The 27,938-nt window shown below is 44.5% G+C and overlaps 2 protein-coding genes across 2 annotated transcripts; both read left to right on the top strand.

The window, feature by feature from the left end:
• The first annotated feature begins 7,932 nt into the window (after positions 1-7,932).
• Positions 7,933-20,094, top strand: LOC149982652 (uncharacterized). The gene is made up of 3 exons (XM_090241839.1): positions 7,933-8,269; positions 12,315-12,413; positions 19,171-20,094. The coding sequence occupies exons 2-3, from the start codon at positions 12,364-12,366 to the stop codon at positions 19,616-19,618; spliced, it is 498 nt and encodes a 165-aa protein (XP_090097965.1). The 5' UTR covers positions 7,933-8,269; positions 12,315-12,363; the 3' UTR covers positions 19,619-20,094.
• Positions 20,095-22,889: 2,795 nt separating this feature from the next.
• LOC110528474 (cytokine-like protein 1) lies at positions 22,890-27,656 on the top strand. The gene is made up of 4 exons (XM_090241841.1): positions 22,890-26,004; positions 26,094-26,138; positions 26,505-26,651; positions 26,965-27,656. The coding sequence occupies exons 1-4, from the start codon at positions 25,864-25,866 to the stop codon at positions 27,067-27,069; spliced, it is 438 nt and encodes a 145-aa protein (XP_090097967.1). The 5' UTR covers positions 22,890-25,863; the 3' UTR covers positions 27,070-27,656.
• The last annotated feature ends 282 nt before the right edge of the window (positions 27,657-27,938 follow it).

Genomic DNA, 27,938 nt, shown 5'->3' with positions numbered 1-27,938 from the left:
ACGTTGAAATAGAAAATGAGGAATGCTTTTCCAACAGTCTTGAAGGAGTTCCCACATATGCTGTTGGCTGATTTTCTTTTTTCCTTTACGCTGCGGTCCAACTCATCCCAAACCATCTCAATTGGGTTTAATTCGGGGGATTGTCGATGCCAGGTCATCTGATGCACCTCTCAATCACTCTCCTTCTTGGTCAAATACCCCTTACACAGCCTGGAGGTGTCACGTTCTGACCATCGTTCGTGTGTGTTTTCCTTGTTTTAGTGTTGGTCAGGACGTGAACTGGGTGGGCATTCTATGTTGGATGTCTTGTTTGTCTATTTCTATGTCCGGCCTGATATGGTTCTCAATCAGAGGCAGGTGTTAGTCATTGTCTCTGATTGGGAACCATATTTAGGTAGCCTGGGTTTCACTGTGTGTTTGTGGGTGATTGTCCTTAGTGTTAGTTTGCACCAGTTTAGGCTGTTTTCGGTTTTCATTACATTTATTATTTTGCACTGTTTGTATTTAGATTCGTGTTGCTATAGTCACAATAAACATGGATCGCAATCTACACGCCGCATTTTGGTCCGACTCTCCTTCACACCTAGAAAACCGTTACAGAATCACCCACCACAAAAGGACCAAGCAGCGTGTCAACAGGCAGGAGCAGCGCGAGGAGACGCGCAATAAGGATTTCTGGACATGGGAGGAAATCCTCGACGGGAGAGGACCCTGGGCTAAACCAGGGGAGTGTAGCCGCCCAAAGGAGCAGCCCAAAGAGGAGGTATGGACATGGGAGGACGAATTAGAAGGAAGAGGACCCTGGGCTCAGCCAGGAGAATATCGCCGCCCCAAAGAAGAACTGGAGGCGGCGAAAGCGGAGAGGCGCAGATATGAGGAGGCAGCACGACGTAGCGGATGGAAGCCTGAGAAGCAGCCCCAAAAATTTCTTGGGGGGGGGCTAACAGGGAGTATGGCTACGCCAGGTAGGAGACCTGAGCCAACTTCCTGTGGTTACCGGGGGGCTAGAGAGACCGGGCAGGCACCGTGTTATGCTGTGGAGCGCACGGTGTCCCCAGTGCGGGTGCACAGCCCGGTGCGGTACATTCCAGCTCCGCGTATCGGCCGGGCTAGAGTGGGCATCGAGCCAAGTGCCATGAAGCCGGCTCTACGCATCTGGTCTCCAGTGCGTCTCCTTGGGCCGGCTTACATGGCACCAGCCTTGCGCACGGTGTCCCCGGTTCGCCTGCATAGCCCAGTGCGGGCTATTCCACCTCGCCGCACTGGCAGGGCGACCGGGACCATTCAACCGGGTAAGGTTGGGCAGGCTCGGTGCTCAAGAGCTCCAGTGCGCCTGCACGGCCCGGTCTATCCGTCACCACCTCCACACCCCAGCCCTCCGGTGGCAGCTCCCCGTACCAGGCTGTCTCTCCGGCCCATCCGTCCAGAGCCTTCCTCCTCTCCAGCGCTGCCGGAGCCTCCCGCCTGTCCGGCGCCTCTGCCGGAGCCTCCCGCCTGTCCGGCGCCTCTGCCGGAGCCTCCCGCCTGTCCGGCGCCTCTGCCGGAGCCTCCCGCCTGTCCGGCGCCTCTGCCGGAGCCTCCCGCCTGTCCGGCGCCTCTGCCGGAGCCTCCCGCCTGTCCGGCGCCTCTGCCGGAGCCTCCCGCCTGTCCGGCGCCTCTGCCGGAGCCTCCCGTCTGCCCGGCGCCTCTGCCGGAGCTTCCCGTCTGCCCGGCGCCATCGGAGCTTCCCGTCTGCCCAGCGCCGCCAGTGCCGCCCGTCTGCCCAGCGCCGCCAGTGCCGCCCGTCTGCCCAGCGCCGCCAGTGCCGCCCGTCTGCCCAGCGCCGCCAGCGCCGCCCGTCTGCCCAGCGCCGCCAGCGCCGCCCGTCTGCCCAGCGCCGCCAGCGCCGCCCGTCTGCCAGGAGCCGCCAGTGCCGCCCGTCTGCCAGGGGCCGCCAGTGCCGCCAGTCAGCCAGGGGCCGCCAGTGCCGCCAGTCAGCCCAGCGCCAGCGCCGCCAGTCAACCAGGGGCCGCCAGAGCTGCCAGTCTGCAAGGAGCTACCAGTCTGCAAGGAGCCGCCAGAGCTGCCAGTTAGCATGGAGCAGCCAGGGTCGCCAGTCAGCATGGAGCAGCCAGGGCCGCCAGTCAGCATGGAGCAGCCAGGGCCGCCAGTCAGCATGGAGCAGCCAGGGCCGCCAGTCAGCATGGAGCAGCCAGTGCTGCCAGTCAGCATGGAGCAGCCAGATCTGCCAGTCGACCAGACTCTTCCAGATCTGCCAGTCGACCAGACTCTTCCAGATCTGCCAGTCGACCAGACTCTTCCAGATCTGCCAGTCGACCAGACTCTTCCAGATCTGCCAGTCGACCAGACTCTTCCAGATCTGCCAGTCGACCAGACTCTTCCAGATCTGCCAGTCGACCAGACTCTTCCAGATCTGCCAGTCGACCAGACTCTTCCAGATCTGCCAGTCGACCAGACTCTTCCAGATCTGCCAGTCGACCAGACTCTTCCAGATCTGCCAGTCGACCAGACTCTTCCAGATCTGCCAGTCGACCAGACTCTTCCAGATCTGCCAGTCGGCCAGACTCTTCCAGATCTGCCAGTCGGCCAGACTCTTCCAGATCTGCCAGTCAGCCAGGATCTGCCAGAACCGCCAGCCAGCCAGGATCTGCCGGATCTAACTACCTGCCTGAGCTTCCTCTCAGTGCTGTGCTACCCATCAGTCCCGAGCTACTTCTGTCCCGAGCTGCCCCTCTGTCTCGAGCTGACCCTCTGTCCCGAGCTGTCATTAAGAAGGGTCACCTATCTAGGGACGCTAAGGAGGTGGACTAAAACTGTTATGGAGTGGGGTCCACGTCCAGCGCCAGAGCCGCCACCGCGGACAGATGCCCACCCACACCCTCCCCCATAGGTTTAAGTTGTGCGTCCGGAGTCCGCACCTTGGAGGGGGGGTACTGTCACGTTCTGACCATCGTTCGTGTGTGTTTTCCTTGTTTTAGTGTTGGTCAGGACGTGAACTGGGTGGGCATTCTATGTTGGATGTCTTGTTTGTCTATTTCTATGTCCGGCCTGATATGGTTCTCAATCAGAGGCAGGTGTTAGTCATTGTCTCTGATTGGGAACCATATTTAGGTAGCCTGGGTTTCACTGTGTGTTTGTGGGTGATTGTCCTTAGTGTTAGTTTGCACCAGTTTAGGCTGTTTTCGGTTTTCATTACATTTATTATTTTGCACTGTTTGTATTTAGATTCGTGTTGCTATAGTCACAATAAACATGGATCGCAATCTACACGCCGCATTTTGGTCCGACTCTCCTTCACACCTAGAAAACCGTTACAGGAGGTGTGTTTCGGTTCATTGTCCTGATGAAAAAAAATGATAGTCCCACTGTGCGCAAACCAGATGGGATGGCTTATCACTGCAGAATGCTGTCATAACCATGCTGGTTAAGTTTGCCTTGACTTCTACTTAAATCACAGACAGTGTCACCAGCAAAGCACCACCACACTATACCTCCTCCTCCTCCATGCTTCACGGTGGGAACCACACATGCAGAGATCATCCGTTCACTTACTCTGCGTCTCACATACACACAGCGGTTGGAACCAAAAATGTCTTATTTGGACTCATGAGACCAAAGGACAGATTTCCACCGGTCTAATGTCAATTGCTTGTGTTTCTTGGCCCAAGCAAGTCTCTCCTTCTTATTGGTGTCCTTTAGTAGTGTTGGTTTCTTTGCAACAATTCAACCGTGAAGGCCTGATTCACGAAGTGTCCTCTGAACAGTTAATGTTGAGATGTGTCTGTTACTTGAACTCTGTGAAGAATGTATTTGGGCTGCAATCTGAGGTGCAGTTAACTCTAATGAACTTATCGTCTGCAGCAGAGGTAGGTCTGGGTATTACTTTCCTGTTGCGGTCCTCATGAAAGCCAGTTTTCTTGATGGTTTTTGCAATTGCACTTGAAGAAACTTTAAAATTTCTTGACATTTTCCAGATTAACTGACTTTCATGTCTTAAAGTAATGATGGACTGTCATTTCTCTCTACTTATTTGAGCTGTTCCTGCCATAATATGGACTTGGTCTTTTGCCAAATAGGACTATCTTCTGTCTACCACCCGTACCTTGTCACAACACAACTGATTGTCTCAAATGCATTAAGAAGGAAAGAAATTCCACAAATGATCTTTTAACCAGACACGCATGTTAATTGAAATGCATTCCAGGTAACTAACTCTAGCTGGTTGAGAGAATGCCAAGAGTGTGCAAAGCTGTCATCAAGGCAAAGGGTGGCTACTTGGAAGAATCTCAAATATCAAATATATTTAGATTTGTTTAACGCTTTATTTTAGCTTCTACATGATTCCATGTGTTATTTCATAGTTTTGATGTCTTCAATATTATTCTACAATGTATAAAATAGTAAAAATAAAGAAACACTAGAATGAGTAGGTGTCCAAACTTTTAACTGGTACTGTAAGTCATGAGAAATCTGTCTCTCCTCAGTCTGTCTGTCACACAGGTCGTGTTAGGTAGCCATAAAACGCAAGAAGAGTACATTTTTATTATACATTTGATTGAATGGTCGGTACTACCTGAACCTGTCTTAATAACAGATTATGAATGGTTAGGTACCACCTGAACCTGTCTAATAACAGATTATGAATGGTTAGGTACCACCTGAACCTGTCTAATAACAGATTATGAATGGTTAGGTACCACCTGAACCTGTCTAATAACGGATTATGAATGGTTAGGTACCACCTGAACCTGTCTAATAACAGATTATGAATGGTTAGGTACCACCTGAACCTGTCTAATAACAGATTATGAATGGTTAGGTACCACCTGAACCTGTCTAATAACAGATTATGAATGGTTAGGTACCACCTGAACCTGTCTAATAACAGATTATGAATGGTTAGATACCACCTGAACCTGTCTAATAACAGATTATGAATGGTTAGGTACCACCTGAACCTGTCTAATAACAGATTATGAATGGTTAGGTACCACCTGAACCTGTCTAATAACAGATTATGAATGGTTAGATACCACCTGAACCTGTCTAATAACAGATTATGAATGGTTAGGTACCACCTGAACCTGTCTAATAACAGATTATGAATGGTTAGGTACCACCTGAACCTGTCTAATAACAGATTATGAATGGTTAGGTACCACCTGAACCTGTATAATAACAGATTATGAATGGTTAGGTACCACCTGAACCTGTCTAATAACAGATTATGAATGGTTAGGTACCACCTGAACCTGTCTAATAACGGATTATGAATGGTTAGGTACCACCTGAACCTGTCTAATAACAGATTATGAATGGTTAGGTACCACCTGAACCTGTCTAATAACAGATTATGAATGGTTAGGTACCACCTGAACCTGTCTAATAACAGATTATGAATGGTTAGGTACCACCTGAACCTGTCTAATAACAGATTATGAATGGTTAGATACCACCTGAACCTGTCTAATAACAGATTATGAATGGTTAGGTACCACCTGAACCTGTCTAATAACAGATTATGAATGGTTAGGTACCACCTGAACCTGTCTAATAACAGATTATGAATGGTTAGATACCACCTGAACCTGTCTAATAACAGATTATGAATGGTTAGGTACCACCTGAACCTGTCTAATAACAGATTATGAATGGTTAGGTACCACCTGAACCTGTCTAATAACAGATTATGAATGGTTAGGTACCACCTGAACCTGTCTAATAACAGATTATGAATGGTTAGGTACCACCTGAACCTGTCTAATAACAGATTATGAATGGTTAGATGCCACCTGAACCTGTCTAATAACAGATTATGAATGGTTAGATACCACCTGAACCTGTCTAATAACAGATTATGAATGGTTAGATACCACCTGAACCTGTCTAATAACAGATTATGAATGGTTAGGTACCACCTGAACCTGTCTAATAACAGATTATGAATGGTTAGATACCACCTGAACCTGTCTAATAACAGATTATGAATGGTTAGATACCACCTGAACCTGTCTAATAACAGATTATGAATGGTTAGGTACCACCTGAACCTGTCTAATAACAGATTATGAATGGTTAGATACCACCTGAACCTGTCTAATAACAGATTATGAATGGTTAGATACCACCTGAACCTGTCTAATAACAGATTATGAATGGTTAGGTACCACCTGAACCTGTCTAATAACAGATTATGAATGGTTAGATACCACCTGAACCTGTCTAATAACAGATTATGAATGGTTAGATACCACCTGAACCTGTCTAATAACAGATTATGAATGGTTAGATACCACCTGAACCTGTCTAATAACAGATTAGGTTCACTTTTGTTTTCTGTTTCAAAAGGTTCTGCTAGTGTGTCCCACTGAACAGGACCTCAGGCTCCACTTGAACTATCAAACATGACCATTGTGAGAATGATTACGATATGGATTTTTACATTGGTTTGGTTGTGTTTCTACCGCTGGGTCTCATTATGTTGTGACATATACTGCCCTCATCAATGGAATGGAATTAATGGAACAGGGTCAAACGTGGATTCCGTGTGTTTGATACCATTCCATTAATTCCATTCCAGTCTTTACAATGAACTCATTCTCCTATAGCTCCACCCACCAGCCTCCTCTGATAGGCATTATTTCAGGGTAACTTTAACTGTTCTCGCTCCACAGAATGGCGTCAGTATGTTTGGTCCAGCGGTGGCTAATTTAACACTAAGGGTGAACTCCATGGACAAGGTAACTTAGTATGGACTTTTTAATACAGTAGCCTGCCTCACCTTACAGATGTTTTATTACAGTTATCAGGTCACAGGTTTGGCCATGACCCTGATACTAATTTCCTTCTCTATATTGAATATTATGTAAATATCTCATATGACCTACTTTCAGAGTCACCCCAATCACGGTGTCCACTTTGCTGACTTCTTTCGTAGCTCTGTTTTTTCCTGTGATTTACTCCTCCCGTGTATGATAGTTTTTGCCTGCCTCACTAACGACGCCTTTTGCCTGCTTGTACTTTAGCCTATCGGATTTCCTGTTATCTACCCATTGACGGATTTCCCCCAGACTACGTTACTAGCCTTTTCCCTGCCTGTACTGTTGTCCTTTTGGACCAGTGTGTATGACCTAACTGCCCCTGGACCCAGCTACCTGCCTCCTCCTGTGTTCCTTTGTAATAAACACCTGCTGCGCCCTGCGCTTGAAACCAGCACTCTGTCTCCCCTCGTCTTCATTACAATTGTGTCTTATACTCTAGGCTTATATGATATATTTATATTCTGACTAGACTGAAGTAGTTGCAATTTAGTCAGCATCATTATGTCAGGATGCTTGGAAGTTAAGGTACAGCCTGCTGGGGGCTACCTCCAGTCTGGAGAGCAGCCATGTTCAGATGTACAAGGATGTGATCCCCACCCTGCTGGTCACGCTGCGCTCCCAGAATCACATGTCCCAGCAGGCTGAGCAGCGCCTCCTGAGCGTGCTTCACAGCCAGCTGATGGGCATGGAGGGCAAGCTGAAGGAGGCGCACGTGGTGCATGGCAGCCCAGTGTAACCTGGAGACCATGGAGCAGATGGCGGCGGAGCACTGCAGAAAGGCCCAGGAGAAACCCGGGCAGAGGTGCTGTTTCAGCACGCCGGCCAACAGGTACTGTCTGTAGGGGATATCGCCAATCCAAAAATCACTGGCTCAGGTAGAGATCAATGTGACTTGTGGACAAGAAATTGGTTAAACATGCCAGAAATGGCTCCTACGGGCACAGATGGAGAACCCACCCCCTAGTCCAGGGCTGGCTTGGCTAACACTGTTCCTGGAAAGTGTGGGTGTGCAGGCTTTTGCACCAGCATTGTGCTAACCCCCCCTGATTCAGCTAATAATGCTGAAGACAATGGTTAGGTGATTATTTGAAGCAGGTGTGGACTGGAGCAAAAGCCTGCACACTGAATAGCTCTCCATGGCACAAACAATATATATTTATATTTAGACAGGCTAAATAAAGTATTTCACACTTTTCTTTGACTCAGGTCTGGTTGATTCTCCAGGAGCTCCTCCAATGCAGTGCCCTCCTGGAGAAGCTCCAGCGCACCCTGCTGGCGAGACACGAGGAGGAAGCTGCCAAGGTCCAGAGGCCCATTGTCGAGTGGAGGAGAGTAGAGCTGCACAAAATCTTCTCCGAGGTACACGAGGAAGCCACCAGGATGGGCGAGCTGGAGAAGACTGTGGCCAGGAGTCTCCTGCATGACTGCTTCACCTACCAGATAAGCTAGTGAGCCAGAGCCTATATCTGGTTTACGTTCAGTAGGAACAAACAGACGGAAACACTTTAAAACAGGCAACAGAGAAAGCATTTATATAGTACATGTTCAGGTTGTAGATATAGTTTTTAGAAATGTTGTGTGTGTGTGTGTGTGGTGTGTGTGTGTGTGTGTGTGTGTGTGTGTGTGTGTGTGTGTGTGTGTGTGTGTGTGTGTGTGTGTGTGTGTGTGTGTGTGTGTGTGTCTGAATGTTGTTTCGGGCTCGGGGAAATACTGTGAAACGGAAACTAGTTGTGCTTCTCATTTCATGGCATCTCTTCAATCAATCAAATGTGTATATATAAAGCCCTTCTTACATCAGCTGATGTCACAAAGTGCTGTACAGGAACCCAGCCTAAAACCCCAAACAGCAAGCAATGCAGGTGTAGAAGCACGGTGGCTAGGAAAAACTCCCTAGACAGGCCGGAACCTAGGAAGAAACCTAGAGGAATCAGGCTACGAGGGGTGGCCAGTCCTCTTCTGGCTATGCTGGGTGGAGATTATAACAGAACATGGCCAAGATGTTCAAACGTTCATAGATGACCAGAAGGGTCAAATAATAAAAATCACAGTGGTTGTAGAGGTTGCAACAGGGCAGCACCTCAGGAGTAAATGTGAGTTGGATTTTCATAGCCGATCATTCAGAGTATCTGTCTAGGGAGTTGAAAACAGCAGGTCTGGGACAAGGTAGCACGTCTGGTGAACAGGTCAGGGTTCCATAGCCGCAGGAAGAACAGTTGAAACTGGAGCAGCAGCACGACCAGGTGGACTGGGGACAGCAAGGAGTCATCAGGCCAGGTAGTCCTGAGGCATGGTCTTAGGGCTCAGGTCCTCTGAGAGAAGAAATAGAGAGCATGCTTAAATTCACACAGGACACTGGATAAGACAGAAATACTCAAGATATAAGAGACTGACCCTAGCCCCCTGACACATAATCTTTTGCAGCATAAATACTGGAGGCTGGGACAATGCTGGAGGAAAAGGCCCAAAAAATTATACAGACAATGACTTCATCAAACAACACTGTTTCAAGATGCATCAGTGACATGGCAGGAGATGTATTGAAGCAATTACTGCTTCACATACAAGGCAGTGAATTATATGCATTACAGCTGGATGAGTAAACAGACGTGGCGGGCCTGTCCCAGTTCCTGCTATATGTCCATTACATTTATGGGGGTCAATTAAGGAAGATGTCCTCTTCTGCAAACCACTGGAAACCAGGACAACAGGACAACAGGAGAGGATATTTTAAAGTACTGGACAGCTTTGTGATAAATGGACTTTGGTGGTCAAGATGTGTTGATATCTGTACTGATGGTGCAAAAACCATGACTGGGAGACATAGTGGAGTGGTAATGCGCATGCGAGCAGTTGCTCCCGACGCCACTTGGGTACACTGCAGCATCGACCGAGAGGCTCTTGCTGCCAAGGGAATGACTGACAGCTTGAAAGACGTTTTGGACACTAGAGTGAAAAGCAAGGCCCCTGAAGGCCCCTGAACTCTGGTGTATTTTATGCATTATTCACTGATATGGGCAGCGACCTTTTAATGCTTTTACAACATACAGAAGTGCGCTGGTAATCAAGGGGCAAAGTATTGACACGTTTTTTAAAATTGAGAGACGAGCTTAAAGTTTTCTTTACTGACCATAATTTTCACTTGTCTGACCACTTGCATGATGATGAGTTTCTCACACAACTGGCCTATCAGGGTGATGTTTTTTTCTCTCCTGAATGATCTGAATCTAGGATTACAGGGACTCTTCGCAACTATATTCAATGTGTGGAACAAAATTGAGGCTATGATTAAGAAGTTAATGCTCTTTTCTGTCTGCATTAAAAAGGAAAACACACAGGTCTTTCCATCATTGTATGATTTTTTGTGTGCAAATGAACTCAAGCTTACGGATGATGTCAAATGTGATATAGCGAAGCACCTGTTTTAGCTGGGTGCGCAACTACGCAGATACTTTCCCGAAACGGATGACACAAACAACTCGATTCGTTATCCTTTCATGCCCTGTCTCCAGTCCACTTACCGATATCTGAACAAGAGAGCTACATCAAAATGGCAACAAGCGGTTCTGTGAAAATGTAATTTAATCAGAAGCCGCTGCCAGATTTCTGGATAGGGCTGCGCTCAGAGTTTCTTACCTTGGCAAATCGCGCTGTTAAGATACTGATGCCCAGGCCTCCCGGGTGGCGCAGTGGTTAATTAAGGGCGCTGTACTGCAGCGCCAGCTGTGCCACCAGAGACCCTGGGTTTGTGCCCAGGCTCTGTCGTAACCGGCCGCGACCGGGAGGTCCGTGGGGCGACGCACAATTGGCCTAGCGTCGTCCGGGTTAGGGAGGGCTTGGCCGGTAGGGATATCCTTGTCTCATCGCGCACCAGCGACTCCTGTGGCAGGCCGGGCGCAGTGCACGCTAACCAAGGTTGCCAGGTGCACGGTGTTTCCTCCGACACATTGGTGCGGCTGGCTTCACGCTGTGTTAAGAAGCAGTGCGGCTTGGTTGGGTTGTGTATCGGAGGATGCATGACTTTCAACCTTCGTCTCTCCCGAGCCCGTACGGGAGTTGTAGCGATGAGACAAGATAGTAGCTACTAAAACAATTGGATACCACGAAATTGGGGAGAAAAAGGGGTAAAATTCCCCAAAAAGAAAAAAAGATACTGATGCCGTTTGCAACCACGTACCTATGTGAGGGTGGATTCTCGGCCCTCACTAGCATGAAAACTAAATACAGGCACACGCTGTGTGGAAAATTATGAAGACTGAGACTCTTTCCAATACAACCCAACCCAGAGTTATGTGCATCCTGTCAAGCACACCCTTCTCATTAACCTGTGGTGAGTTATTCACAATTGTTGATTAACAAATAAGGTTATATATGTAAGATGGCTAAATAAAGAGCAAAATTGTTGATTATTATAATATTATTTGTTCCCTGTCACTGTGACAAAACTCACACATTCTTATGTTTAATAAATGTATCGTATAGTGTGTGAGTGTGGCAGGCTTACAATGATGGAAAAAGCAACATTTGAGAGTGCGCTGACCCTGGTGCTAGAGGAGGTACACAGCTGGAGGTTGAATGTTTGAAGGGGTACGGGACAATAACAAGTTTGGGAACCACTGCAATAGAGAATAGAACTCTTGGAGCAGTTTGTGCCATGCAACATATGTTTAGGCTTGTGTCTGTCAGTGAATCACACCAGCACAATGTGTTTCTTGTCAGTAAACGCTGAATGCAGTTTGTTTCACATCTTAAAGGCTTATAAGACACATTCATCATGTCAGTTGAATCATGTATTTTGGCTCCTATCAACGGAAATTGAATATGGCCCCTTTTTGCCATTGTAACTAGCTACCTGTCAAACAAATAGCCTGCCACAAACATAACAACATTCATTTAGGAATCTAGTAGCAAGCTAAGACTTTATTGATCATACAGGGGGGTGCTGGCATTTCTGTACACATGAGAACGTTTGACTGAACCAGCGAAAAGACCTACCTGCAAAAGTTTGGTAATTCCCCCAATTTTACAGCACTGTCAGAGTAGTGAGACCAATCAATGGGATCTCACTGAGGAGGAAAGAATACTACTTCTGTGCATCATATGTTCCCATCTGCCTATGATACATTGGCTAGGAGCATGGAACACTTCTGTCAACGTCCTGTCTGGCCTGGCCAACATTCTGTTTGGACTCTGTTGTTCATGTGAATAATGCTCTTTGTTTGAGGACGCCTGGCCTGGGACTTGGCCTGTCTATTCAGGGCAGTTCATGAGAATGTTAACTTAAGTAGCATAATGTCCATCTACATCTGCTTAGTTACCCTGGCCATCAAGTGAATCATTTATATAATTAAATGTATTTTTATTACTTGTATTTGACAGGGACCATGTACAATAAAAAAAATCAAAACACATCAAGGGAAATGTGATGCATTGTAGATGTATTCTTGATATAACTAGAGAGTTCATTTCCTTCTCCATTCTGGGCTGTTTTCTCAGGTGGCCAGGGGGAGCAGGTAAATCTCTGCTTGTCAGACTAAGGGAGGATATGGTGGAGAGGAATTTCTCAGCCCACGCAACGGACCAGGACCGAAACCAGTGAGTGGAAGACAAAGACCCTCAACTTTCTTCTGGAGCTTTTATTTCCAATGTGGATACACTTTATCTAAGGCCCCAATTAAATTCTCAGAATATTGACCATTTAGATTTTTTATTTAACCTTTATTTAACTAGGCATGTCAGTTGAGAACAAAGTCTTATTTACAATGACGGCCTACCAAAAGGGAAAAGGCCTCCTGTGGGGACGGGAGCTGGGATAAAAAAAAAAGTAAGATATAGGACAAAGCACACATCACGACAAAAGAGACACCACAACACTATATAAAGAGAGACTTAAGACAAAAACACAGCAGGGTAGCAACACAACATGACAACAATATGGTACTAACACAACATGGTAGCAGCACAAAATATGGTACAAACATTATTGGGCGCAGACAACAGCACAAAGGGCAAGAAGGTAGAGACAGCAATACATCACACAAAGCAGCCACAACTGTCAGTAAGAGTGTCCATGATTGTGTCTTTGAATGAAGAGATTGAGATCAAATTGTTTGAGTGTTTTTTTCAGCTCTTTCCAGTCACTAGCTGCAGCAAACTGAAAAGATGAGCGACCCAGGGATGTGTGTGCTTTGGGGACCTTTAACATAATGTGACTGGTAGAACAGGTGGAGGATGAGGGCTGATAGGTAGGGAGGAGTGAGGCCTAAGAAGGTTTTATGAATAAGCATCAACCATTGGGTCTTGCGAAAGGGTATACAGAGATGACCTGCTTAAAGAGGAGTATAGAGTGCAGTAATGTGTCCTATAAGGAGCATTGGTGGCAAATCTGTTGGCCGAATGGTAAAGAACATCTAGCCGCTCAAGAGCACCCTTACCTGCCAATCTATAAATAACGTCTCCGTAGTCTAGCATGGGTAGGATGGTCATCTAAATCAGGGTTAGTTTGGCAGCTGGGTGAAAGAGTTGAGATTACGATAGTATCGATTTAACTTTAGCATGCAGCTTCGATATGTGCTAAGAGAAGGACAGTGTACTATCTAGTACTTGTATGAGGTGACTACCTCAAGCTCTAAAACCTCAGCGGTAGTAATCACACCTGTGGGGAAAGAGGCATTCTTCTTACCAAATCACATGACCTTTGTTTTGGAGGTGTTTAGAACAAGGTTAAGGGCAGAGAAAGCTTGTTGTACACGAAGAAAGCTTTGTTGTAGAGCATTTAACACAAAATCCAGGGAGGGTCCAGCTGAGTATAAGACTGTATCATCTGCATATAAATGGATAAGAGAGCGTACTACTGCCTGAGCTATGTTGTTGATGTAAATTGAAAAGAGCTTGGGGCCTAGGATCGAGCCTTGGGGTACTCCCTTGGTGACAGGCAGTGGCTGATACAGCAGATGTTCTGTCTTTATACATTGCACTCTTTGAGAGAGGTAGTTAGCAAACCAGCCCAAAGACTCCTCAGAGACACCAATACTCCTTAGCCGGCCCACAAGAATGGAATGGTCTACCGTATCAAAAGCTTTGGCCAAGTCAATAAAAATAGCAGCACAATATTGCTTAGAATCAAGGGCAACGGTGACATCATTGAGGACCTTTAAGGTTGCAGTGACACATCCATAACCTAAGCGGAAACCAGATTGCATACCAGAGAGGATACTATAGACATCAAGAAAGCCAGTCAGTTGATCATTCAAGGTTTTCCAGCACTTTTGATAAACAGGGCAAAATAGAAATTGACCTATACAGTTAGGATCCGCTTGATCTCCCCTTTAAATAAAGGATGCATTGTGGCTGCCTTCCCAGAGAGGAGCGACAAGTTTAAAAGGTCAGAGATAGGCTATCCCGATGATAGGGGCAGCAACCTTAAAGATGAAAGGGTCTAAACCATCTGACCCAGATGTTTTTTGGGGGAGAAACTTTGTAGCTGGTCAGGGGAAAAAGAGGGAGGGGCATCGGGGCTATTCGCATTAGAAGGGAAGGGAGATGAGATGTTGGACAGGCAAGGAGACATGGCTGAGACAAATAGGAATCTTGACTCAATGAAGTGGTGATTAAAGTGCTCAGCCATGTGCTCCTTGTCAGTAACAACCACATCATCAACATTAAGGGACATGGGCAGCTGTGAGGAAGAGGGTTCATTCTCCAGGTCTTTAACCGTTTTCCAGAACTCCTTGGGGTTAGACCCATAGAGAGATGGGTATTATAGGAAACACCATTATAGGAAACACCAGACTGATAACTATCAGTATTATTTGTGAGGTTAACATCGAGGAGAGTAGCCTTTTCTGGGTGTTTGTAGTCATACCTTGGTTGGTAATAATCTGAGAAATAGTTAGGGAGTTCCATTGTTTTAAGACTTGGTCAGGTGGTTTAACTTCTTACGGCTGAGATCCCGTTAACGGGATCAATATGACAACAGCCAGTGAAAGTGCAGGGCGCCAAATTCAAACAGAAATCTCATAATTAAAATTCCTCAAACATAGAAGTATTTTACACCATTTTAAAGATACACTTGTTGTTAATCCCACCACAGTGTCCGATTTCAAAAAGGCTTAATGACGAAAGCACACCATTTGATTACGTTAGGTCAGTACCTAGTCACAGAAAAACACAGCCATTTCTCCAGCCAAAGAGAGGAGTCACAAAAAGCAGAAATATAGATCAAATTAATCACTAACGTTTGATGATCTTCATCAGATGACACTCATAGGACTTCATGTTAAAAATGTTACAGAGAGCCGCATCAATTTACAGAAATACTCATAGTAAATATTGATAAAAGATACAAGTGTTATGCATGGATCTTTAGATAAACTTCTCCTTAATGCAACCGCTGTGTCAGATTTCAAAAAAGCTTTACCGAAAAAGCACACCATGGTATAATCTGAGTACAGCGCTCAGAGACCAAAACAAGCCATACAGATATCCGCCATGTTGTGGAGTCAACAGAAGTCAGAAATAGCATTATAAATATTCACTTACCTTTGATGATCTTCATCAGAATGCACTCCCAGGAATCCCAGTTCCACAATAAATGTTTGTTTTGTTCGATAAAGTCCATTGTTTATGTCCAAATACCTCCCTTTTGTTTGCGCCTTTAATTCACAAATCCAAATTCCCGACGCGCAGGCCAGATGAAAAGTTTAAAAAATCCATTACAATTCGTTGAAACATGTCGAACGATGTATAGAATCAATCTTTAGGATGTGTTTAACATAAACTTCAATAATGTTTCAACCGGAGAATTACTTTGTCTTTAGAAATGCAATGGAACGCAGCTACCTCTCACAGGAGCGCGCCTGAATGAGCTCATGGCCTTCTGGCAGACCTCTTACTCAATCAGCTCTCATTCTCTCCTCCTTCACAGTAGAAGCCTCAAACAAGGTTCGAAAGACTGTTGGCATCTAGTGGAAGCCTTAGGAAGTGCAATCGGACCAAATTTACACTGTATCTTGGATAGGCAAAGAGTTGAAAAACTACAAACCTCAGATTTCCCACTTCCCGGTTTCATTTTTCTCAGGTTTTTGCCTGCCATATGAGTTATGTTATACTCACAGACATAATCCAAACAGTTTGAGAAACTTCAGAGTGTTTTCCATCCAAATCTACTAATAATATGCATATCCTAGCTTCTGGGACTGTGTAGCAGGTAGTTTACTCTGGGCACCTTATTCATCCAAGCTACTCAATACTGCCCCCAAGCCATAAGAAGTTTAAGCATGTCCCAGTTTAGGTCACCTAGCAGGACAATTTCAGACTTAGTGTAAGGGGCCAGAAGAGAGCTTAGGGCAGGTAGGGTACAGGCCAGTGCTGATGAAGGACAGTAACACCTAACAACAGTCAACAAAAACCAGCAAATCAAATTGTTTAGGGACAGACTTGGTGGAGACAACCGAGCACTGAAAGTGATCCTTGGTAAAGATTGCCACTACACCCCCTTTGGAAGATCTGTTATGCCGAAAAAGGTTATAACCAGAAAGGTTAACATCAGTATTCAAAACACTCTTCCTTAACCATGTCTCAGTAATGACCAACACATCTGGATTCGAGCTGTTAACTCACACTTTCAATTGATCCATTTTAGGTAATACGCTTCTAGTGTTAACGTGCAGAAAACCCAGGCTTTTACGAGAGCAGAAATCAGTGAAGCAGATATCAGAGCACAAGTCAGAATTGGGGCTAGCAACAGTAGATGGGCCAGAGTGTACATGCACATTTCAAGATATCAGCAGCAGTAGTACAATCATGGCACTGCATATGACAGGGAGAGCTCTGCGGTGTTGATTTATGACATTTGAATGTGCATTAGATGGCAACAAGATCATATTGTACAGCAATTTCATCAGGTAACATGAAAACAAAGCTGCCGAGAGGTGGTTAGAATAGGATGGGAGGCCAAGAGTCTGTGTAGTCAATAGAGAGTCAGAGGCCCAAGTGAGAACAAACAGTCTGTCCCACGGTTGGGTGAACAAGAAAGTTCATAGTCAACAAAGCATGCAGGAGTCAAGAGGCAAATAGCATAGGTTACAAGAAAAAAATATAACGACTTTGTGCTAGCCATTGTAATTCAGAGTCACTCGCCTCAACAGTGCGTGTGTACTGGAGGTAAGCGAAAGCTCGGGAGAGAGGGTGGAGTGTGGCGAGGGTACCTGTACCAGACAGGGGGAGACAGGCCAGGGCAGACGGTGAACAGCTCGCCAGGTGGAATCCAAGCAGCAGTGCAGCAGGCAACGAGAGTAGGTGTCACACCAACTTGGGAGAAGCTTTTTTCTGGAGGCAGATTTCTTGTAGAAAAAAACAGTGGATGGTCTCTGAACAGCGGAAGGTGGCTTCAAAGGCCTTGACTCCTGCAATTGTTGGGCTCAAAGGCTTTGACACCTCTTACTTCACACCTCATTGCTAATTGAAGTTGTATCTGTTCTGTCCTAGCAAGCTTTGCAGCTTTAACTTAGCATTCAGTCCCCATAAAGTAAAATATATCATTGTAATGTATTTCTTTTATTTTTTCTTGGCTTTAAATAAAACATCAGACCAAACATTACTCACTCATTTCCAGGTTGGATGGTGTCCTCAGGTCTCTGCTGTTTGTTTGCCAGAGCACCCACTGTATAGCTTGGAAAAAGGAATCCTTGGTAGTAGGAAACCTTCCAGGTAATTTTGTCCAAAATCAAATTGTAGGTTGGGAGTTTGATCTGGAGTGAAGGTTGTGCTAGCATCATGTATATGTCCCTGCCAAAAAATCCAAGTTTATCTATCTGTTTTGTAAAAACATGCTGAAAAAAGCAGGAGCTCACATGCAGCTGTGTTTCTCTCTCTATCTCCCTCTTAAACGTATCAATACAATGCTAACGAGGACAGGTGGGTCTGTGTGAATTTAAAAAGGTTAATACCTCAATAATGATAAAGCATAGCGACATTGAGTGGTACATCCATTTTGGTCCCAAAATAACAAAAGCCTTTGTGAACCCTAATTGAATTGAACATATGGGTATGTGTGCTAATTACAGTACATTCAGAAAGTATCCAGACCCCTTTTTCCACATTTTGTGACGTTACTTCCTCATTCTAAAATTGAATAAATTGGGGGTTTTCCTCATCAATCTACACACAATACCTCATAATGACAAATCAAAACAGTTTTTTTTTTATTCTTGCAAAATATTACATTTACATAAGTGTTCAGACACTTTACTCAGTACTTTGTTGAAATACCTTTGGCAGCAATTACAGCCTTGAGTCTTCTTGGTTATGACACTACAAGCTTGGCACACCTGTATTTGGGGAGTTTCTCCCATTTTTCTCTGCAGATCCTCTCAAGTTCTTTCAGTTTGGATGGGGTACATCGCTGCACAGCTATTTTCAGGTCTCTCCGGAGATGTTCAATCGGGTTAAAGTCCAGGCTCTGGCTGGGCCACTCAAGGACATTCAGAGACTTGTCCTGAAGCCACTCCTGGTCTGAAAGTCCTTTAGGTGCCTTTTGGCAAACTCCTGGCGAGCTGTCATGTGCCTTTTACTGAGGAGTGGCTTCCATCTGGCCACTCTACCATAAAGGCGTGATTGGTGGAGTGCTGCAGAGATGGTTGTCTTTCTGGAAGGTTCTCCCATCTCCACAGAAGGACTCTGGAGCTCTGTCAGTGACCATCGGGTTCTTGGTCACCTCACTGAACAAGGCCCTTCTCCAACAAGGCCCTTCTCCAACCACCAAGGGTCTTGGTGGTTCCAAACTTCTTCCATTTAAGAATGATGGAGGCCACTGTGTTCTTGGGGACCTTCAATGCTGCAGAAATGTTTTGTTACCCTTCTCCAGATCTGTGCCTCGACATAATCCTGTCTCAGAGCTCTACGGTCAATTCCTTTGACCTCATGGCTTGGTTTTTGCTCTGACATGCACTGCCAACTGTGGGACCTTTCCAAATCATGTCCAATCAATTGAATTTACCACAGGTGGACTCCAAGTTGTAGTTGTAGAAACATCTCAATGATGGTCAATGGAAACAGAATGCACCTGAGCTCAATTTCGAAGTCTCATAGCAAAGGGTCTGAATAGTTATGTAAATAGGTATCTGTTTTTTATTTTTTTTAAATTTGCAAACATTTCTAAAAACCTGTTTTAGTTTTGTAATTATGGGTTATTGTGTGTAGGTTGATGAGTAAAAATGGTTATTTAATCCATTTTAGAATAAGGCTGTAACGTTACAAATTGTGGAAAAAAGTGAAGGGGTCTGAATCCTTTCCGAATGCACTGTAGGTGCTTCAGAATTCCTAAGGAAATGTCATGATCTTCATTTTCCAGGTTTCAAGAGAAGAGGCAGAGCCTGCTAGAGAGGCTGTTCCTCAAACCCAGACCTGAGGCTCCCAGGGACGACATTCAAGTGTTGGTCCAGGAAAAGGGGAGGGAGGGAGTTCTTCGACCCACTCCACAACAACCCACTCCCAAACCAGTCGCGACTGGAATGAGCCAAACCACAACCTCGGAACAGCTCCAAGACTTTGTTCCGATTTCAGTGGGAGGAGGAGTAGAGGTGGACAGTGAAACTGTGTTTGACTCTACTACTGCAGCAGAACCCTCCACCTCTGGCCTGGGGAACGATGCAGTAGTACTGGACATCCCCAATACGGGGGAAAGGGTGTTTGTGTTCCGCACCCCGCTGGAACCCCAGAACACCACGGGAGCCACCAACAGGAAGAGGAAGAAGAGGAACTTCCTTAATCTGTTGGGGGTTTTAGACGACCAACCCTGAGTTTGTTGGTCCGGGTTGGTCGTCTAAAAATTGGTCATAGGATCAATTCTGGGTACAGAAGATTCCTACTGGTCCTATACTGTAGTACCAAGTCTGGTCCCAGATCTGTTTGGTGTGACAAGAAACAAATAAGTCATTACAGATGACAATGGCCAAAACAGCATAAACAGATCTGGGACCAGGGTAGGGGGGACCCTGTTAGATTCTGCTATGTGGTCTTAAATGTCGCACCAGTGTGTTACTCACTGATGGTATGATAAAAATGAACAGAATTATTTATAATAATTTTGTTGAAATAGTCAGCAAGTAATATAAAATAGTCAGATAGTTGCAGGCTTTGTCTTTAGGCAGGTAGTTATTAGAACAAATGATTTGCACGTCTTGTTAAATACATATTTATTCACTATTATCAATATTTTAACACATTTCATGAATTACATTATGATAAATTAATTACATTTTTATCAAAAACATTATTTTAGTGTTCTTGTCAATTGTATGTTAAACATCTGCAACAGTGCAGTCATCTTATAGCTCTGTTTTTGGCCAGTTCCAAAATATATATTTTTAACACATTTCAACCAATGTGTAATAACTATCAATACATTTAAAAATATATATATATATATATATTTAACCTTTATTTAACTAGGCAAGTCAGTTAAGAACAAATTATTGTTTAAAATGACGCCTACCCCGGCCAAACCCTAACAACGCAGGGCCAATTGTACGCCGCCCTATGGGACTCAGTGATACAGCCTGGAATCGAACCAGGGTCTGTAGTGACGCCTCCAGCACTGAGATGCAGTGCCTTACATGCTGACCAAACCACATGCACACGTGCGTTCACATGCGCTTTGCGCGCTAGTTGATTTTGTTCATCTACTCCAGAAGCGATCAGAAAACGCAGGTTGAAATATCAAAGCAAACTCTGAACCAATTATATTAATTTGGGGACAGGTCAAAAAGCATGCTAGCTTGCTGTTGCTAGCTAATTTGTCCTTGTAATATAAACATTGGGTTGTTATTTTACCTGAAATGCACAACGTCTTCTACTCCCACAATTAATCCACAGATAAAACGGTAAACCAAATTTGTTTCTCGTCACCTCTTCCTCCTTCCTTCAGGCTTATTTTACTTCTTTGGACTTTATATGGCTGTTGGCAAACAACTTTACAGTATTACTATAACCGAACAGTGTGGACCTAAGTTCATCTTTCAATCACCCAGGTGGGTATATGCTCCTAAAAACCAATGAGGAGATGGGAGAGGCCGGACTTGCAGCTCGTTGAGCTTCACATAGAACCAATTTCTATTTTAGCGCCTGGCCACGCAGACACTCGCGAGCAATGTGGGTGCAATGATTGAATAACAAGTATGTGTAAATGTATTTTGCAACGCTCACTGCACAAGCGGTGTGGTCAGCATGTAACTCTTCGAACATATCGACAGCATCATTGTGCAAAATTGTAATGCAATGACTGTCGGTGTGTCCGAAGCATAACACCATGCCCAAACCAGACGCGTCGCGTGTGCGAGTGTTGCAAAATAAATGTACACATACATGCGTTATTCAATCATTGTACTCTCACTGCTCGCGAGTGCCAACGAGCGTCTGCGTTGTCAGGAGCATGTCCTGCCTCTCCTATCTCCTCATTGGTTTTTAGAAGCATATACCCATGTGGGTGATTGAAAGATGAACCGAGGTCACTTGTGGTAATGCACCTTATTATGAAAGTTAGTTACCAATCACCATATAAAGTCCAAAGAAGAAAAATAAGAGTGGAAGAAGGAGAGCTTACTTGAAATGGTTTGGTTGACCGTTTTATGAGTGGATTAATTGTAGGAGTAGAGGACCTTCTGCATGGCAGGTGAAATAACAACTTAATGTTTATATCCCTGGACAAATTAGCTAGCAACAGCTAGCTAGTTAGCTAAATAGGACAAATTAACTAGCAACTGCAAGCTAGCTAGCTAAATTGCCATAAATGTTTAATGCTTTTCGACCTGTGCCCAAATTAATGTAATTGGTTCAGTGTTTGTTTTGATATTTAACAAGGTAAAGACAGTTTCAAGTTGGATATTCGCGCTTTCAAACATCAATAGCCTTCAAACCACTTGAGCCACAGACTCCAAATAAGTGTCATGATGTTGGAAAAATTGTGCACAACAATGCACAGATCTTAGTATCACGATTTGGACATTAATTTGCTTTCCAAAGCAAATAAACATGTGGAAATGTGAGCAGCTTTTTGTATTCCTAGTTGAATTAGTTAGGGAGCGTAAACAAAGTACAAGGTGCAGAATGTCCACTGACTACCCCTCTATATTGCACACCCTTTAGTTTGTCCATTTTCATCTCACACGTTTTTACATTAATTTTTCAAAATGTAAAACTTCAATAGCTCCTTGGTCATGTGACCTACTGGACTCAAACAAACTTTAGAATGTCCAAAGACTAGCTTTATATATTGCACACTCTTATTTGTGTACTGTAAAATCACACAGTGTAATGTACATTTTTCATAGTTTTAAATGTCAATAGCTCCTTGGTCATGTCAATTACACACCTAAGAAACGTGCAGTGGATATGCACACATATTGCATAACCTTTAGTCATGTATCTTCTATATTGTTGTACATTAATAAACTCAGCAAAAAAAGAAATGTCCCTTTTTCAGGACCCTATCTTTCAAAGATAGTTAGTAAAAATCCAAATAACTTCACAGAACTTAATTGTAAAGGGTTTAAACACTGTTTCCCATGCTTGTTCAATGAACCCTAAACAATTTATGAACATGCACCTGTGGAACGGTTGTTAAGACACTAACAGCTTACGGTAGGCGGTAGGCAATTAAGGTCACAGTTATGAAAACTTAGCACACTAAATAGGCCTTTCTACTGTCTCTGAAAAACACCAAAAGAAAGATGCCCAGGGTCCCTGCTCATCTGTGTGAACGTGCTTAAGGCATGCTGCGGGGAGGCATGAGGACTGCAAATGTGACCAGGGCAATAAATTTGCAATGTCCGTATTGTGAGACACCGCTACAGGGAGACAGGAAAAACAGCTGATCGTCCTCGCAGTGGCAGACCACGTGTAACAACACCTGCACAGGATCAGTACATCCGAACATCACAACTGCGGGACAGGTGAAGGATGGCAACAACAACTGCCCGATTTACACCAGGAACGCACAACCCCTCCATCAGTGCTCAATTCTTCGCAATAGGCTGAGAGAGGCTGGCTGAGGGCTTGTAGGCCTGTTGTAAGGCAGGTCCTCACCAGACATCACTGACAACAACGTCGCCTATGGGCACAAACCCACTGTCGCTTGACCAGACAGAACTGGCAAAAAGTGCTCATCACTGAAGAGTTGGGGTTTTGTCTCACCAGGGGTGATGGTCGGATTCACGTTTATCGTCAAAGAAATTAGCGTTACACTGAGACCTGTACTCTGGAGCGGGATCGATTTGGAGGTGGTCCGTCATGATCTGGGGCGGTGTATCACAGCATCATCAGACTGAACTTGTTGTCATTGCAGGCAATCTCAACGCTGTGCGTTACAGGGAAGACATCCTCCTCCCTCACGTGGTACCCTTCCTGCAGGCTCATCCTGACATGACCCTCCAGTATGACAATGCTACCAGCCATAATGCTTGTTCTGTGTGTGATTTCCTGCAAGACAGGAATGTCAGTGTTCTGCCATGGCCAGCGCAGGGCCCGGATCTCAATCCCATTGAGCACATCTGGGACCTGTTGGATCGGAGGGTGAGGGCTAGGGCCATTGACCCCAGAAATGTCCAGGAACTTGCAGGTGCCTTGGTGGAAGAGAGGGGTATCATCTCACAGCAAGAACTGGCAAATCTGGTGAGAAGAAGATGCACTGCAGTACTTAATGCAGCTGGTGACCACACCAGATACCGACTGTTACTTTTAATTTTTACCCCCCCTTTGTTCAGGGACACATTATTCAATTTCTGTTAGTCACATATCTGTGGAACTTGTTCAGTTAGGTCTCAGTTGTTGAATCTTATGTTCATACAAATATTTACACATATTAAGTTTGCTGAAAATAAACACTGTTGACAGTGAAAGGACGTTTCTTTTTTTGCTGAGTTTATTAGTTTGACACTTAGGGGGTTCAGTCCAGTGTTGTGTTTACCCTTTTCTTTAATATTTATCTATAATAATTGGTAGTTCTAAGTACTTATTTTCCTTGTTTAAAAAAAAACTTCTACAGTATTTAACAGCGGTACACAATAGGGGATAGACAGATAATTCTCCTTTTATCATTAATATCCACCTTAAAGGAAAAGGGTTGTTATTAATTGTCCAAATGTTATTAATTGTCCAAAGCAGGGATGGAGACTGAGCTAGTAAGGTAGGCTGCAGTGGGTTTGCTGGTCAATACATATACTGAACATTTAACCACAGTAATGGTGGCCAGAAAATCAATGAATAACATTGGGGGGTCGAACAACACGGCCCGGAAGTGGCGGGTGAACTCTGGATAGTGGTCCCTCGCCGAGTCTGGAGACGAGGACGTTCACGCACTCACCTCCCGAAGGAGTCGGGTGCATGGTTGCCTGGTAAAGCTCCAGCTGGAGAAAAAAAACCTTGCACCGACCCATCGTACTCCCTCGGGAGCGCGAGCCGAATACCGCTGGGACCGGATAGCGCCGGAGAATGTGGTGGTGCTGGTTGGAGTGTGGCCGGTGGAGGGGCAGGCAGGCCACCTCTCTCCCGTCTCCATCATCGCCATCACTTGATCCATAGCGGTCCCGAGACGATGGAGAATGGCGGTGTGGTGTTGCACGCGCTCCTCCATAGAAGTGGAGAGCGTGTCAGCTCCTGCTGATTCCATAGGGGGGTGCGGGATTCTGTTACGTGCTTCCTAATCGAGGGAGGTGCAGGAATCAGGAGCAGGAGAGCAAGGAAATCCCAGTGGTCAATAAACTATTTTGCCAGTCCCAACTCAACTACAACATGGGACTGAAACACGCCCAAACGAGGTTGCCACACACACAGGGAATAAAGTGCTACACACAGAGGAGAAACCTCTACTCCTAAACTCAATACCAAACGGCACAACTACCGTGAGAAAAGAAACCCCCTGGTGCAGACACGCACCCCACAGGAAACAATCCCGCACAAAGACTAGGTAAATATACCCACCGAAATCAACTAAGAAGACACAGGTGTAAACAATACAAACAGACACAAACGAAAAATGGATCGGTGGCAGCAGGTAGGCGACGACGATCGCCGAGCACCGCCCGAACAAGGAGAGGGGCCATCTTCGGTGGAAGTCTTGACAGTCCCCAAATTAATATAATTGGTTCAGAGTTTGTTTTGATATTTTAACCTGCGTGTCGGGATCGCGTTTGGTGTGGGATGCCAAAATAAATGTATGCACGATGGTGCCGGTATTGGTTCCGTGTTACACGGAAAACTACAGGCGAATATCCGTAGAATAACCAACTTGAAACTGTCTTTACCTCGGTTTGATATTTCAACTTGCATGTCGTGATCGAGTTTGTTGGGGGACAAAATACATTTTCGCGAATCCGGTATGGTGTTAGGTAGGTTTTAGTAATGCTATAAAGTTGGTTGCCAACAGCTATATTAAATCCAAAATAAGATGAAACCAGAGGAAGGAGAGAGATCAATAAAACGGTAAACCGAATTCCTTTCTCATCTGTGGATGAATTGTCGGAGTAGAGGACCATGTACATTTCATGTGAAATAACAACCCAATGGTTATATCACACGAGAAATTAGCTGGCAACAGCAAGCTAGCTAGCTAAATTGCCATAATTGTTTAATTATTTTTCACCTGTCCCCAAATTAATATAATTGGTTCAGTTTGTTTTGATATTTCAACCTGCATGTCCTAATCGCTTCTGGTGTGGGTGAACAAAATCAATTAGCATTTTTGGTTAACAATATATGCATTAATACATTTTGATTGTTACAAAATGGGATGATGCACTTTGTTGCGCATCAAATAGTGTTATTTGACGTGTATCTTTTTTGACACGCAAAGACCCAAACGGCGTATCGTATTCCATACACTTGTTTCCAAAATGCATTGAAGAGTGAAATATTTTTCTTCGACGTCATCATCACTTTTTTTTCGGTCCAACTATAATCTGCAAAGGTGCTGGGCGAAGCACACTCGTGTTGTAAAGCTCTTGCCTAAACACAATAAGCCTGTTTTGACCAACGCAACAACGGTTGAAAGATGAGACTCGCACTTTTGTTGTGTTTCTTCAGTTTTATTTGGTTGGCTGACTGTGCACCACCGACATGCTATTCCCGAGTGCTCGGCTTGAGCAAGGAAATAATAGGCCTTTTGGGAAAACTACACAATTATCATCGCACGGTGAGCTATTCCAAATTACATTATTGATTTGATAAAACCGTTTCCTAATGTATCCAAATGTTTTCTAATTGTAACTTTTTATGTTGCAGAAAACATGCGTTGAGATTCTTCCCAAGATGTTTCTGGATGTGCAAGTGAGTTGTTATAGTTCAACATCATCCTGTTGTGAACAAAAGGTTGATTCTCAAACGTCAGTATTTAACACATGTTTGACAGTGAACCTGCATCATATTTGATGTCTCATTGGGTTATGTTGCAGCAACTGTAATGAGTTGGTGATGCAATACCTACGTTTGCAGTAGACTAGAAGATGCATACATTCCATAATGTTGTTGGATGCCAACAAAAGCTTAAAAACATATCTTGCCAATTGATTTAAATTCATATAAAAACATTGTTGTACCTCAGTAACTGAAACTGTTTGTGAAACCTTTTCATTAAAAACCGTAGAATATCCATTAAGCTATAGGATTTACAATGCCATTATTATTTCCCTATAGAATTCGTGCATCAATACCAAGCTCCGTGACTTCCTCTATGTCATGGAGAACCTTCCTACGCAGTACTGCAGAGAGCGACCCGGGATTGTGTTGTTGAAGCAGAAAGTTACCAACCTGTACAGAATCATCAACAGAATCTGTTATCGGGTATGTCTGCTCAGCTCTGCAGGGGAATGAACCATGCTGTCTCTCATAGCCAGAATAATTAATTTTTTAAGAAAAAAAAAGGTATTTCATAGCCTACTCTGGATGTGGTGCAGGGAATAACTAGCCTGGTTCCAGGTCTGTTTGTGCTGTCTTGCCAACCGTTATATAACGACAATGACCACATGAGTTGGAGCATTTCTGATAATTGCTTCTGTAGTTTATTATCTGTCGACATTTCAGTCAGCTGTGCATCTGCATTCTGCCGTTGGAGATGTCGTGTATGCCTTAGTGTGACTGTTTGACCTCCCCACAGGACCTAGTGTATTTTACAGATGACTGTGAGGCCATTGAGACTGGCCAGAGTACCCCTCACTACAGAGAGGACAGGCTCCAGATGCTGGTGGAAGAGAAGAGATGAGCCCATCCAGAGACAAACACGCATACACAGGAATATAATTGTGAGGGCATGTAAACTCTGTTTCACTCACACACACACACATAGATAGCATCACACACAACTGTAGCTAAAAAACATGCCAACATAGTTTAATTTCTAACCTTTAAGCCTAAAGATTTGAGGTTTTTGTCCAAGTGAGGTCTCATGTTAGATGGCATTTCAAATGGAGAACTTTCCACAGGAAATTAGCTGAATACCAGCTATTCTGATAACCTTTAACCAGAATAAACCAAAATGTTTGTGTGCCTCACTTACCGCTGCTTACCTACCACACTGTTCAAAAGGCATGCCTTATTTATCCAAATATCTTGTATGTTTCCATAACTCCTCATACATACTGAGGTCCCAGCTCGTACATCACCTGAGAAAAGATTGATTACCTCATGCTGATTGTATGACTAGGCCTAGTCTTTAACCTAAACTCTAGTAATGTATCTTGTTCAGATATAGGCTATACTTAATCATGATTGCATTTTCCTGTCATTGGTGCAGTAGGCTATACATATGTGTAATAGTTATATGTGTGTAATAAAACAACTTTTTTAATGCTTGTGAGCTTTCAAATATGTTGTGTGAGTAGCAAGCACAATTACAATTGATTGCAACCATTCGCTACCATGTCTCAACTTTACCTGTTGTGCTTGCCTGTAAATATTGGTTGTTTTGCCAATCGGACAATGTTTCTCAGACTGTTAGGATTCAAACAAACTTCATGTTTCTCGCAGAGATGAAGTCAAGACTCTAGAGACCCATACTATAGATCAGACCAAGACAGTTCAAATGGGGGGGGGGGGGGACACACCCTCTGGCTTCCATATGGAAAAATGTAG

This window comes from Oncorhynchus mykiss, chromosome 7, assembly GCF_057628025.1.
Source record: "Oncorhynchus mykiss isolate SJ-2025 chromosome 7, ASM5762802v1, whole genome shotgun sequence".
Taxonomy (NCBI): domain Eukaryota; kingdom Metazoa; phylum Chordata; class Actinopteri; order Salmoniformes; family Salmonidae; genus Oncorhynchus; species Oncorhynchus mykiss.
This window is presented reverse-complemented; position numbering and strand designations above follow the sequence as displayed.